At 52.0% G+C, this 14,556-nt stretch overlaps 1 protein-coding gene across 1 annotated transcript in view; it reads right to left on the bottom strand.

Annotated features, from left to right (window-relative positions):
* The window catches only part of MAPKAPK2 (MAPK activated protein kinase 2), a 42,711-nt gene extending 36,570 nt beyond the window's left edge, over positions 1 to 6,141 (bottom strand). The window contains exon 1 of the mRNA XM_004578933.3: positions 5,564 to 6,141. Coding sequence (XP_004578990.2) covers positions 5,564 to 5,872 — 309 coding nt within the window. The 5' untranslated portion in view covers positions 5,873 to 6,141. The remainder of the gene's footprint in view (positions 1 to 5,563) is intronic.
* Between the last annotated feature and the right edge of the window lie 8,415 nt (positions 6,142 to 14,556).

Raw genomic sequence — 14,556 nt, 5'->3', positions numbered from 1 at the left:
AGAGAAGCAGTTGATCAGTGATACTATTAACTAACTGGACACAGGCTGCCCTGGGGCCCACACTAAGCCTATCAAAAGAACATTCACGCTGGCTGGGATCCCGCTGATGACACGGAGCAAGACGACAGATCTGCTGGTCCCTGGCCTTCTGCCCCACACCACCAGGGCTCAGGGGTTTGCTTGAGCCAGACCTTCTGATGTACCAGGCCTGCAAACTTGAAGTGACACTCTCAAGGTCACACACCCAGTTGGCTGGGCACAAAGACCAGAAATTGCATTTGTTTTTTCTTAGCCTTCTTATCTAGCCCATAACCCGTACTGGCAGGATCACTTTTATCTTAAAACACAAAATATCTGGATTTTCCTAAAGTCTAGAAAAGTTAACCTGACTGGATCTCCTATCTACCCACACCAAGCTCTCTGGCGTGGGGATCCCTCTCCGTTTCCTTACATACTCAGTGACCAGAGGGTGAAGATCTTTGTAGACAGAGCTCAGTTCTCAACTGCCAAGTCTGAAAGCCCAGAACTACTACCCCTAGCAACCAAGGAACCCAGACTAGGGAAACAGAGCCCAAGACACAATCCCAGCATGCACAAACGAACGAACACCTTTGCTGGCCCAGCCTTGCCCTCCGTGAGATAGAAGCTATCGAGAAAGAGGAGCAGGCAGTGTCAGCTCCACAGAGCCAGGGCACGTGGTTCCCTCCCCATCAGGCCTTGCACCACCACCCAGAGTACCTGCAGTCCCCTCAAACAACACCTACCTCCCTCCAAGACACGGACCCCTCCAGAATCACGCAGCATGGCATGGGAGTGGGGCACCACATGAACCCTGGAAGGGCCTGGGATAGAGAAGGAGGCAGCAACAAGGTGGGAATCAAACCCTCAGGAAGAATCTGGGCTTGGAGCCTGGCAAGATTGCTTGCGAACTGTGACCCATTCCCCCTGTTCAGCCTCACACAACCTGGAATTCTAGTCCCTTCCCCTATGGCTGAATCTGCCCAGGGACTACATTAAATGTGCCTCTAGCCATCCCAAGTCCTGGCTCTTGCAGTCCTCCTCCAAACCCCTTGCATCTGCTTCTTCAGCAAAATTATCAACTGATAACAATACAAGTCCTTGGGTCCCAAGCAGTCCAAACAGGTTCCGAGCCCTGGAAACCAATATTCCTCCTTTCAAAAGCAGCCCAGCATTTCCCAGACACCCAACGACACCTGGCCATGAGACCCTGGTGTGGCTTTTCTCTGCCCTCCTGTTGGCCACTGAGCCCAGATCTTAGTTGGAGATCATTTTCAAGCTCTGCCAAAGCCCAGGACTCAAGAGTGGAAGGACTAGCAGCTGACCAGGCTTTGATCCCAACTCAGTGATGCCAAAGAGTCCTGTCGCAGCAGAGAGAGGCTGGGGCTGGAGCCAGGCTCACGTGGAGCCTTCCCCAAGAGAAGGACAAGGTCGCTGAAACCAGAAAACAAACCCTTCCTCCCAAACCTAAGGGCCTCCCCCTTTCTGTGTAACAACCACATGCCCCTCCCAAGTACTTCAACACCTGCTCTGACACAGGGCAGGGAAGTCCCCCAGCACTGTCTTCCCCTTGCCAAGCTGACCTGCTCCACCCTTGTGCTGCCCACCGCAGCCTCACTCCTCAGAGGCCCACACCATGTCCCCCTGACACCAGCTGAAGCTGCCCTCTCCTAAGGTGCCTCTATTCCCAATCATACAGTCAAGCACCTAGACGAGCCAAGTCTAGCGGAGCTTTCTGCAAGGATGAAAAATGCTTCCACGCTGCTCAGCTCTGCAGTCAATAGCCACAGCTGGCTACTGAACACACGATTTGTGAATGCCAAGCAGCTGGATTTTGATGTTGTCTCTCTTACTATGTTCATGAATCGACATTTTACTATCCACACATCACTAGTAGCCAAGGCAGCTCTCAACAACATGAATTAACCCTATCTTTGCCAGATGCCAACTGATCCCCAAGGTTCTCAGGCAATCCCCAGTGGGATACTCCATCTTATTACACTCCTCCCCAACATTCCCCTAAAGGAGGTGCCCAGCATGTGGATAGCAGGGGGCCTGAAGGGCACATGTCGGGGTTCTGGCCTCTCCCTCTGATAGTGTCCAGACCAACAGTGAGAGGTTGTGGTCAGCTCCTATTCACAACACAAGAAAGCCTCACGGCTGTGGCACATACATGACCCCGGGAAAGAAGGCCAGATGGAGAGAGGAAAGGAGAACACAGGCTCTTGTTTTCTCTAAGCTACGCCATGGAAAGATAAACAGAGATAAGTTAGGACAACATCTTATAGTCTACAAAGCAATAACGTGCTTGCCTTAATCAGCATCACGCAGCCAAGGGGGACAACAGGGCAAGCTTTAATTAAATTTGTTCAGCTAATTCAAAGCGTCACCACGACACAGTGAAGCAGCAGGCAGCTGAGGAGCCCCCGGGGAATATGACCAATCAATACACAAGTACTCTGAGCCCAGGTGTCTTCCCTACCCCCACATCTGCCAAAGCAAGAGTTAACAGAATTCCTGAGTCTTTAAAATACAAAGAGTTGGTAAGGCAGAAAGACAGCTCTTAAAACAGACCCCAAACTCCAGGCTGCAGGAGATGGTAAACACCCATCCAGGAGCCAGGACAGGCAAAAAGGACCTGCGTCAAGAGTGGCTCGCCAGTTCTGAGTGCCTTGGAGCACCTGCCAGCTCCATGCCCCTGCCCATCTGTCCACATCCCTGCAGGCAATCTGAGTTCTAATCCTGCCTAGGCCAAGCATGTGGTCAAGATCCCTACAATGAGTCACTGCTTCACACCCACCCAGGTTTCTCACCTGCAAACCAAGTGAGCTGCCAAGATGACCACTGGAGTTCCCTCCGACTCTGACTACAAGTATGAGTATGACTCAGAACTGTGTGCAAGAGCAGCCAGGGGAGCCAGTGAGGTGAGGTCATGGTACCCACCAAAACCATGTAAATGTCAGCTCTCGGAGCGGGAGATAGAGATGCAGCATGGTGAGCTGGGACATTTCTAAAGTTCTACGTTTACTTAACAGGTCTAAGAAGTCGCTGGACCACACAGACTGGGAGCCGGGCACCCCAGCACCTGCAACCTGCTAGGAGCTGGCAACACTGCCAGTGGGAGGGAGGGGGCCAGGGATGGCCTTCCCACACTATGCCCAGTCTGCCTCCTTCTTGGAGCCTTCCTTGTTGGAGCAACCAAACCTGTACCCACCCACAACAGATTTATAATCAAAGTCTGACTTCATAATCAAAAGACTTCTACTTGTTAAAAAGAAAAAAAAATAATAATAAGGCCTGGCAGAATAGCTCAATGGTTGAATCCTCACCTTGGCAAGCACCAGGATCCCATATGGGTGCTGGTTCACATCCTGGCTCTTCCACTTCCCATCCAGCTCCCTGCTTATGGCCTGGGAAAGCAGTAGAAGATGGCCCAAAGCCTTGGGACCCTGTACCCACGTGAGAGACCCTGAGGAGGCTCCTTGCTGTTGGCTTCACATCAGCTCAGTTCCAGCTATTGCAGCCATTTGGGGAGTCAACTAGTGAATGGAAGAAGATCTTTCTCTCTATCTCTCCTTCTCTCTAGAAATATGATCTGCCTTTCCAATAAAAATAAATCTTCAAACAAAGAAAAAGAAATCACTCCTCTCTCCTTGATTGCTCAAGTTCATCAACATTCACGATCTGGAAGCCTCCAGAACCGGGTCCTCTGCCTCAGATTCCTCCACAGCTGCAACTGTGTCTCAGCCAATATTTGGATATGGAAGTGCTGTTGACACTGCTGTCAGTCTCCAGGCCTCACTCCTCCTCTCTTCCTCTGTTATTAAGTCCCAAAACAAAGATGTGTGGGAAATCTTCAAGTTCAACAGTTGAGTCAACTCGGAAGGCCTGGGAGCAGGTTGCCTGTCAAAACAGACTGCCTTCAGTCCTCACCCACTCCTAACAGAGGAGGCTGCACTACAAATGCCACTTAATAGACTGCCAGAGTTTTCCTTTCAGAACTACTCGAAAGAGAAAGAATATCCAAGCGGCTCTCCTATTGAAGTCAAGAAAAATCTGACTTGCTACCCAGCACCACTTCAGAAGACGGTTTTGTGTGTCCCAGTCTATGAAGCAGCAGAAGTTGGGCGCTTTTGTTCTCAAGCCTTTTTATATAATATCCCAACCATTCAAGAGATCCATCAGCCCGCATCCCCACACTGCTGACAGGGGAGGCAGATGGTGTCTCCAAGGGGATAGAAAACCCTCCTGGAAATCGCGTCTGTCACTTCCTCTACTGTGCAGGTTAACTGCGGTCAAGCTGCAACCCCCAAGGTCAGAGCCACAGGCAATCGGAACAATTCCTCCAGCCCTACTGTGAACAAGGAGAGAGGTGCAGGACACGCCTACCAGGGTGTTCCAGGCGGTGCCAAAATTCTCTCTCCTCCGGTCGCCATTAACCAGCAGCAGAGACCTCACAACAAGAGCGTATACAGCAAGAAGCAAAGAAATCTGACGAAAAGAGCTGCAAGAGAGTCTCCCCTTCCACACCGCTGAGACCCCCCACCCCCAAACTCCAGAAACCGGACAAGCCTGCCCCTCTGTTCTCCGCCAGCGCCAGGCTTTAACAGGCTGATGGCGCGCCCGACCGCTCCACCCACAACTCCTATCAGAGTTTTGTATTTGATAACTGAAACACGAAAGGGAAGAGAAAAAATACAACACAGGAAGTATTCTTCTCCTCCTCCAATCATTAAGAGACCCCAGGAGAAAAAGACCTGCCCCATTCCCTGCAAAGACGTGGTCAGAGCTGAAACCTTTTTGGTGACCTGGGGCGACCCCGCTGACACTTCGCGGAGCTCCTAACTACGCAGGACGGTATCCTCCCTGAAATGCTCACTCACCCCTGCCCCGAGCCCGCAACCCCCAGCACCACCACCACACCTCTTCAAACAAAAACAAAACAAATACACCCTGGGTTTCCCCCGGCTCCAGGTAATGCTTCCTCCACTGCTCATCAAGCGAAGAACCCAGGATGCAAGCGGCCACGCCGGGGCGGGCAGTGTGGGGTGGGGCGCACGGGCCGAGCCGGGGTTCCCGCGCCTAGGGAGCTGGGGGGTCCCGGGGAATCTGGGACAATGGTTAGCAGCGCACCGCGCGCTGAACCCGCCGGCCGCCCGGGACTCGGCGCTGCGCGCCCCGAGGCCGCCCGGCCGCCCTCGCGAGGTCCGGGGAAGTGAAATCACACATTCCGGGGCTCCCAAATAAGGAGCGAGGGCAAGGAAACCTCGGAGATGCGACTTCTCCAAACCCACCGACCACCCGCCCGCTGAGTAATAGGCCTTTTGTGCCCGCGGGAAGAAAGGAGGGAGGAGGGTGGCCAGTCCGGGTACCGCAGCGCCCCAAACGCGCTTCCTCGGGACGGGGCGGGAACAGCCGACGGCCGGCGGCTCCCACCCCGGCACGCCGGAGTCCCGCGGGTGCTCCCCCGCCGCCGGTGACCGGAAACTCGGTCCAGGGCGGCGACCGATCCCCGCGCGCGCGCACGTCCCCGGCCCACACCTACTTTGAGGGCGAATTTCTCCTGCGTCCGCTTGCTGAAGATCTGCAGAACTTTGCCGTTGATGCCCAGCCCCAGGACCTGGCTGGTGACCTTGTAGTCGTCAATAATGGCGTTTTTCTTGATCTGCAGGCCCGACTTGACGTGGAACTGCGGGAACTGCTGCGGGGGCGGCGGCGGCGGGGCCGGGGCCGGGGCCGGGGCCGGGGGCTGCTGGGGCTGGGGCTGGAGCTGGGGCTGAGGCGGCGGCGGAGGAGGAGGCGGCGGCCCGGGGGGCGGCGCGGGCGCGCTCGGGCCCTGCGAGCCGGGCAGCATGGCGCCGGCGGCCGCCCCCTCCTCCGGCCCGGGACGGGGTCCCTGCCGCCCCCCACCCGGCTGCCAAGTTTGCTCCGGGCTCGAGCCGGCGTCCGCGCCCCGGCCCGGCTCCAGGCTCAGCGGGCCGCGGGGCTCCGTGGGTGCCGCCGCTGGTGCCCACCGGCCCTGCTCCCTCCCTCCCTCCCCACCCCCGGCGGCCAGGAGCTCCGGGGGCCGCGGGACGGCGGGGCCCGGCCGGGGGGCAGCGGCCGCGCGACGAAGTCCCAGCCCCGGGGCCGGCGGCCGCGTCACAGCCTCGTCTGCGTCCGGGGCCGGTCCTTAAAGGGGAGGGTTGGAGGGGCGGGGCCCGGGGGGGCGTGGGCGTGGGGGAGGGGCTGGCCTTAAAGGGGAGGCCGCGAGGTGCAGGCGGACCGCGCGGGGGATGTGGGGGCAGCGGGAGAAAGATGGGGAAATCCTAGCCCTCAGCCGGAGCCACGCGCGGGGCGCGGCGAGGCGTGCAGATGTCGCTACGTCATGCAGAGAGAAGATCCACTCTTCCTCCAACTTTCTGGCCCGTTTTGGACTGCAACGACCAACTGGAAGAGCAGGGGTACCTTGGCTGGTGAGGGTCCCTCCCCGCCCCCTCCCCAAAGTGAGGCCTTACGGGACATACGTGTTGGGGCAGGTGCAAGCAGATGGTGACTTAAGCATCCTCCTCTGAGGTTTTTTTTTCCTTTGCTCATCCCTGTGTTGTTTTTCAGTACAGATGCATTACTACTTGGAACCGTGAACAATTCAGCAATTAAACCTTCCTCCGACAGAAGACCCTTCCTTTGCACCTGCTGGCGAGGAGCAGCCCCTCCTCTTGGCTGCGCGGAGAGACAAGGTTTTGGTTTCTGATGTGGAAACACAAATGCTGAAACACAAGCCTTGAGAAGCAGGTGTTTTTTGAGGAATCCGGTTCTAGTTCAGAAGAGTCCTGGGTGGGAGCAGCACCTGTAGGGTAACCAGGGTGGGGGAGGAACAGAGGGACGCCAGGCTGAAAGGGGAGCAGCTGCTCCTCTGGGAGAGAAAATCCACTGGGCTGGCCATAGCACTGCTCACTGGGGGCTGGAGGGTTGGAGGATCAAATCATCCCTCCCCTCTGACTTAGCAGAGCTGCTGAGAAATAAGGTAACCAGCCAGACCCGTGAAGACAAGACTTGGTTTGAATTCTGGAGTCGACTCTGTTAGAGAATGAGGCTTGGCCTGTGGCTACACAAGGCCCCTAAAAGTTACTCACTCTCCACTCCCCACCCCCAAAAAACCAGGACTTTGGGAACAGAGTCCAGGTAAGCAAAGAACTGCTGGCAACTCCTGCCTTGTTCAGCTTTCTCAGGAGTGAAGGGCAGGGCCCTGTCCCCTCCAGGGGTGTGCAGAGCTCACCCTGTGGGCCAGGGAGAGGAATGGTTCCCCTAACGTGAATTCGCACTCTTTCCAAGCAACAGGAGGGTAGGACCAGCTGTGTGCAGGTGCCATGCTCAGCATCTGGCAGTGGGTAGTGTCATCTGGTGGGGATGAGGACAGGCAAATGCCAGTGAGTGGCACAGCAAGAATGGCAGGACCACATAGAGGAAGACTTTACTTCTGTCTGGCAGCATCCTCCCAGGCCGCAGGGCCGAGATGGGGAGACAACCCCCTATAGTCCCCCCAGCTCCTTCAAGACAGGGACATTCTACCCAAGTGCACCAGACTGGAGCACCTTCCCCTTCCCCTTTATTGTTACTGCTGTCGCCTCCTGGAAGCTACATGGCCATGCCTAAGCACAGAGAGAGGCACCAGGAGGAAAAGAAGGAGGGAGGCCCCAGCTGGCTGCTCAGGGCTCTCACAGGAACTCCCTGGCCTACTGTGGCTGGGTGTTAAGCCACCACCTGCTTTCTCTCCACAAGGCCAGAAACAGGATAGGTGCGTTTTGCCCTCCACAGGCTGCATAGCACAAAAAGAAACCAACAGGATCCAGAAACAAGCGGGCTGAGCCCAAGTCAATCCTCCAGCTAAGTTCCCTGAGCAAGCCAGCTGACCTGCCTCTGTACCTAAAGGAATGAGGAATGGGGTCAGCATTGTGGTGTGGCATGTAAAGGCCCATAACAGGCCAGTTCAAGTCCCAGCTGTTCTACTTGCCATCCAACTCCCTTCTAGTGCCTGGGAGAGGAGTGGAGGATGACCCAAGTGCTTGGGTCCCTGTCTGCAGCCACGTGGGAGACCTGGAGGAAGTTGCTGGCTCTTGGCTTCAGCATGGCCCAGTTCAAGGCCATTGTGGTCATTTAGAGATCTCCAATAGATGGAAGATGTGTGTGTGTGTGTGTCCCTAACTCAGGCTTTCAAATACATCAATAAATCCAAAAAATAAAATAAAATCTCAACTGTCTTCCTCCCTTGTATTAAAAATAAAAACAAAAACAATGAGAAAGAAATGAGATGAGGTTTATGGGAACTCATCATAAAGCTCCAACTATAAATGATCAGGAAGATTCAAAGTCACCACTCCTATGCCTCACTGTCTAGGGAATCTGTCCATGACATCAGAGCTGCCAGGTGGGAGCTCTGGGGAGAAGCTAAACCCCAATGGCTTAGGAACAACAGGACACCTGAAACCCAGCTGGGGATTCCTATCATGTTACAGGGGCCTCGTACCCACGCCTGCAGACACAGGGACTCTAAGGGCTCCTACATGGTGCATAGCAAGTGTATCAACTTCACACGCAGCCACATGACCACAGCATACAAACCCAGTGGGCCTGGCATGCAGAGGAATAAATGCCTAATGGCCCAGTGAGTCACAGAGGGGTAAGACGAGCTAAAGAGGAAGCACAGATTCTGCCACTCCTTTCTGATGCTGCTGCCTGGCTGTGGAGCTGCACCAGAGGCCTAGGCATCTTGCTGTTTCCTTTCTCCTGTGTTGAAACAGAAAATGACATCTGTCCTGCCTGCTTGCCTGCCTAGCAGGACTATCGTGAGGCTAAACTGGAGTGTTTTTCTGCAGGACACAGAAGTTCAAAGTTCTATTTGTGCAGCAACAAGTTCTCCACCATCTGTAATGAACCACTTAATAAACAGCTTTTACATGATTATGTAAAAGCACTTCAAACATTGAACCTCCATGCAAATGGGAAGCTCTGTTTTTGCCTACTGCCAACATGCACACACACACACACACACACACACACACACACACACACAGGCGCCATGCAATACAGTGCACATAAAAACACAAGTGAAGGGCCTCGGAAACAATTCACTTCTTATAATCCTTAATTCATGGTACACCCTCATCATTGGATAGTCAGAATATGCCTCTCCACTTCTATGTAGTTATTTAATAGTTATGGGTTTTTTTTTTAACTTTTGCTTTTGATGGTGTTTACATAGTTGGTTAGGGTGAAAAAGGTCGAAATTTAGGGGAAAGTGAGTGAGACTATTGTTTCCAAATTTTCTTTTTCTTCTTCCTGTATACAGGGCAAGGGGGGAAATAAGGGGAGAAGCCACACCCAGCCTCCCAACCACCTCAGTACCCGGGGATAGGGAATGGCCACCCGATGTCATCTCGGGATCCCCGATAAGTTCATAGACAGATAATGTGAATTTCTGTAAACTTTCTGAAGCCCGCTCATAGTGCAATAGACCTTGTCAAGCCACCATCCAAAGCAAAACCTCAGACTTTGACAACAACATATACCTAACCAGATAATTCCTCTCCTTTCCCACCCCATCTTCCCCCCCAAAAATCATCCTCCCAAATCCATTCACCCGCCCTACCTTTACTTTTATATTGGTTTATTTCATGAGGACACAATGGAAAGCTTCATCAAAACAGAAGCTCAAGGGCCCGGCGGCGTGGCCTAGCGGCTAAAGTCCTCTCCTTGAATGCCCCGGGATCCCATATGGGCGCCGGTTCTAATCCTGGCAGCTCCACTTCCCATCCAGCTCCGTGCTTGTGGCCTGGGAAAGCAGTCGAGGACGGCCCAATGCCTTGGGACCCTACACCCGCGTGGGAGACCTGAAGGAGGTTCCTGGTTCCCGGCTTCGGATCGGCGCAGCACCTCCTGTTGTGCTCACTTCGGGAGTGAAACATCGGATGGAAGATCTTCCTCTCTGTCTCTCCTCCTCTCTGTATATCTGACTTTGTAATAAAATAAATAAATCTTAAAAAAAAAAAAAAAAACAGAAGCTCAAGTGTCTTAGAAGGGGTAGCAACGATGATTATGTCACCCATGTGGCGCTAACATAAAGGAAACACTTCAGTAGCTTCAGAACAGCCCCCATCTTCATTTGGTGAGGAGGAAGAGGACGATAGCAGTGATTATCGAGCACTTCCTGTGTGCCCAGCTCAGTGCTCACACCTGCCTTCACTCACTGAAATCTCACAAAGTCTGTGGCTGAGATGGGTAGTTTTCCAGGATAACGTGTGTTGCTCCCCCTTCTAACAGAAAAGAGCCCCCCATTATTTGGCTGAGTACATGACTGCCTGATCAAAATTACATTTCCCAGGGTCTGTGATAGCTGATTGTGTTCATAAGATTGAATTCCAGCCAATGACTTGGAAACGGAAGTGGCTCGAGGGAAGTAAATCCTCCTTCTGCTCCTCTGCTTCTCGTGGGCTACAAGGAAAAACGAAATGGCTGGAGCTTGAGCTACCATTTTGAACTATGTGCATTTGACTTGGATTATATTTCAGAACAGATCAGACATTTATGGCAGCCCCTCTTCTCCAAGCTTCTCCATATACTGTCACATGGTCAGGGACCAGGGATTTCCTATTATACTATGATATAGCACTATGGATGTGTGATGAGGGTGATAAAATCTATGGATGTGAACTTGTTGGAAATTTCAGATAACATTCTCCTGGCAAGACTGACAGGCTGACAGGTGTCCATATGCACACTGGAGTAGTCCTGTCTCTGCTGACACAGCCAACAAAATATTGCAAAAGAAAAGAGGCTTTGTCCATGGACAGTCCAGTTTGGATAGCAACAGGACTTGAAGCCTGGGAGACAGAAGCAGACTCATATCGCAAGATAGTGTTTCTTCGACAAAATGAGAAATTCTCTAAAGCAAACATGGTAGCTACCACAGGGACTTCAACAAGTATGGGGACAATGGAATTAAGATAAAATTTAAATCCTTGCAGACCAGAGGTCCTCAAAGCTTCTCAAAGGGAAATGTGTACTGTGGTAAAATGATGCAAGGAATGTTCCTATACAGGAATCGTGGGCCACAAAAGTTTTTGACCCAGAAAGTAACTCCCAGGCATGGGTCTCCAGATGGTTTCTCTCAACCCTTCCATCTTCCCACTCTGGACAGATGCTGCAGGCTGAAGCACAGAAAGGAGGTCTACCCTACGCCACTGCCCTGCACAGTGCCCTGCCCAAGGACATCCCAGAGGGGAAGCGATGCTCTGTCTCCCGACCCCAGCAGCGTCCTCACCTGCAGCCTCTCTGACAGCTGCATGCTGTGGCGGGGAGCAGCTGGTGAGGAATGGGAATGGAAAGAGAAGAAAGCACCCCAAGGGGAAGGGAAACTTCACCTCTGAACAGCGACAGACATAGCACAGTCCAAAGGGACTACAAGTAAGACTAATTAGGACAATGAGAAGCCTAATTGTGAATCCTGAGACTTAGTCTGAGAAATGCGGGAAGACAAATACCCAGGTGTACTCTGGGGGACCCAAACTGTCATCCTCAGTTGCATATTCAGCTTGCAGCCTGGATAATGGATTACAGAGGGGACAAAAGGGGACACTGCCAGGGTGCGTAGACCTGAGGGATCTTTAGGTCTTTGCCTCATGACCTGCTGATGTTTGGATTCCACCTCCTCTCCCCCAACCTCACTCACTTAAAATAAACATATGGAAGCAGGGAGGAAGCGTGGAGTGTGTGTATAGAGTAAGTGGAGACAAATGACACAAACAGCTTCACGGGAGAACACGATTTTGAAGCAACAGAGGACAGAGGAACCAATCCTGGATTCAAATCCTACCTCTGCCATTTCCCACTTTGTGTTTTCTGCATAATGAAGGAAGAGATAACACTCCTTACATTAAACACACAAACAACACTCCACGTTTTACCTGACGCATGGTAAGTGGCTTCCGAGAAGGTGAGCTGTCATTACACAGCAGGTACTTTCATCTGTAGCATCTCGTCCGGTCCTCTTGGCGATGATCTAAGTGGTATTATTTCTGCTGCTTTGATCACTGCAGCATCACAGAAAGGTGAACTCCCTGGCCAAAGCCATCACTCACACAGGAGAGAGGAGAGAAGGACTCCAGAGCCTGAGTCTAAGAGCCTGAGTTCCTAAATGTTCTACGGATCGATCTGTGTGCACAGGTGGGGCAAGGCCAACACACCGTTGGCTCACACAGAGCTCCAGAGACCAGCCCACCTGTAAGACACAGAGGCCACGGATGGAGTCATGCACACACTTGCCAATCTGGGGTCCTTGCCTATGTAAGCTTCTGTGGAAAGGCCTAAATATATAAGATATACATGATATATAGGGACAGATCTTTTATTTTCCTTTCTGTTCTCTCACAAACAAAAGAAGGAGCTGATTTTTTTTCTCCTCACAATTCTGTGAGGTTGTGAAGACTCCAACATTCTAGAGAGGAAAGGGACACGTGCAGACAGCGCTGGAACTTCACTGTTCTGCCCTGTAACCCCTCCCCCGCCACTGACACCACATCTTGACAGGTGTGTGTGTGTGTGTGTGTGTGTGTGTGTGTGTGAGACCTCAACAACTTCAGACTCTCAGAACTGCTGCTGCTTTATTACCACCAGAGGAAGTTCTGCCTTTCGTGTGACCCACAAAGCACACATGGCAAGCAAAACTCTCTCATTCCTGGAAGTTCATTCAGTGACGCTGGGGAGGGGTCTGCCCTTGGCCCTGGTTAAGTGTCTAGAACTTCCCCCAGGGCAGCAGACAGAGATGCAAGGGGAACTTGGGTGTTGGAGGCCTGTACCTACCTGCCCCCTCCCAGCCAGCTCCATGTCCTCCACTGTGCCCACAAGCATTGACTAAGCACCAGTTAGTGCCAATATTGTTTTGGGCATGGGAATGCCCATCTGTGATACAGTTGTCATCTAGAGGAGTTGCCACACAGCTAAGGCCAACACAGGTGTATGCAAGTGTATGAGAAGTTAAAGATGAGCAGCGGGGGACCTGCAAGGTAGCCTAGCAGCTAAAATGCTCGCCTTGTACACAGCAGGATCCCATATGGGTACCAGTTCTAATCCCGGCAGCCCTGCTTCCCATCCAACTCCTTGTTTGTGGCCTGGAAAAGAAGTCGAGGACAGCCCAAAGCCTTGGGACCCTTCACCCACATGGGAGACCTGGAAGAGGCTCCAGGCTCCTAGCTTCGGACCTGCTCAGTTCCAGCAGTTTCAGTCACTTGGGGAGAATCAACGGACGGAAGATCCTCCTCTTTGTCTCTCCTCCTCTTTGTATATCTGACTTTCCAATAAAAATAAGATAAATCTTTAAAAAAAAAAAAAAAGATGAGCAGGGACCTTAAAATGTGCATGGAAAAGTGAAATGAAGAGATAAGTGTAAAACAGTTGTAGAGGTGAGGTAGGTCAAATTGTCAGTTATGACCCCAGCATCCAATACTACAGTACTAGTTCCAGTCCTAGCTGCTTTACGCTCAGCCCAGCTCCCTGATAGTGCCCCTGGGAGGTGTCAGCTTATGGTCCAAGCACTTTGGAGTTCCTGGCTCCTGCCTTCAGCCCTGACTATTATGACCTTTTGGGCAGTGAATCAGCAGGTGGAAGATCTCTCTACATCTCCCTCTGTTGCTTGACCTTTCAGATTAAAAAAAATCTTAAAAAATAAATCTAAGTGTATTTTGATACCAAAAAATGGAAATCTATGCAGTTTTTCACAGTTGTATTTTTCATAAACTTTTTGAAAAATATACATAGCATAAAATTTACGTTTTCACCACTTATAAGTATATTTAAATTATCGATATTGTACGATGTCTCTATTTTCTCTTTTGGTTTTGGTTGTGGTGATAGCCAAGCTACTGGGGGAGCCTTCGGAAGGTTTAGGAATGGTGCTGCAGCGTTCATAAATAGGAGATCCTTCCAGAAAGACCTCACAGAGAAAGAGACACCTGACTCGGGAATGAGGAAAACGCCATAGGAAAAACAGCTTAACCGGAAATAATAAATGGAAAGAGACAGGAAATTGCCTAGGCTATTGAGAAACAGCAGGGGGTCAGCACAGACTGGAACACAACAAGGGTATGTAGGGGAGAGGCAGGTGTGAGGGCTGGAAATTCCACTCAGGCTTTGGACTTTGGGCAGTTGGGGAGCTACTGGGCATGAACATGGAGAGTGTTGTGTAAACCTCAACATGCGGCACAAATATAAGAATTTGGAACAATTATTTTTTTTTAAGATTTATTCATTTTTTTTATTGGAAAGCCGGATATACAGAGAGGAGGAGAAACAGAGAGGAAGATCTTCCATCCGTTGATTCACTCCCCAAGTGAGCCGCAACGGCCAGTGCTGCGACGATCCGAAGTCAGGAACCTGGAACCTCTTCCGGGTCTCCCACACGGGTGCAGGGTCCCAAAGCTTTGGGCCGTCCTCGACTGCTTTCCCAGGCCACAAGCAGGGAGTTGGATGGGAAGTAGAGCTGCCGGGACTAGAACCGGCGCCCAT

Source organism: Ochotona princeps, chromosome 10 (genome assembly GCF_030435755.1).
Source record: "Ochotona princeps isolate mOchPri1 chromosome 10, mOchPri1.hap1, whole genome shotgun sequence".
NCBI lineage: Eukaryota > Metazoa > Chordata > Mammalia > Lagomorpha > Ochotonidae > Ochotona > Ochotona princeps.
Note: the sequence above shows the minus strand (reverse complement) of the source record. Positions and strands in the feature narration are given on the sequence as shown.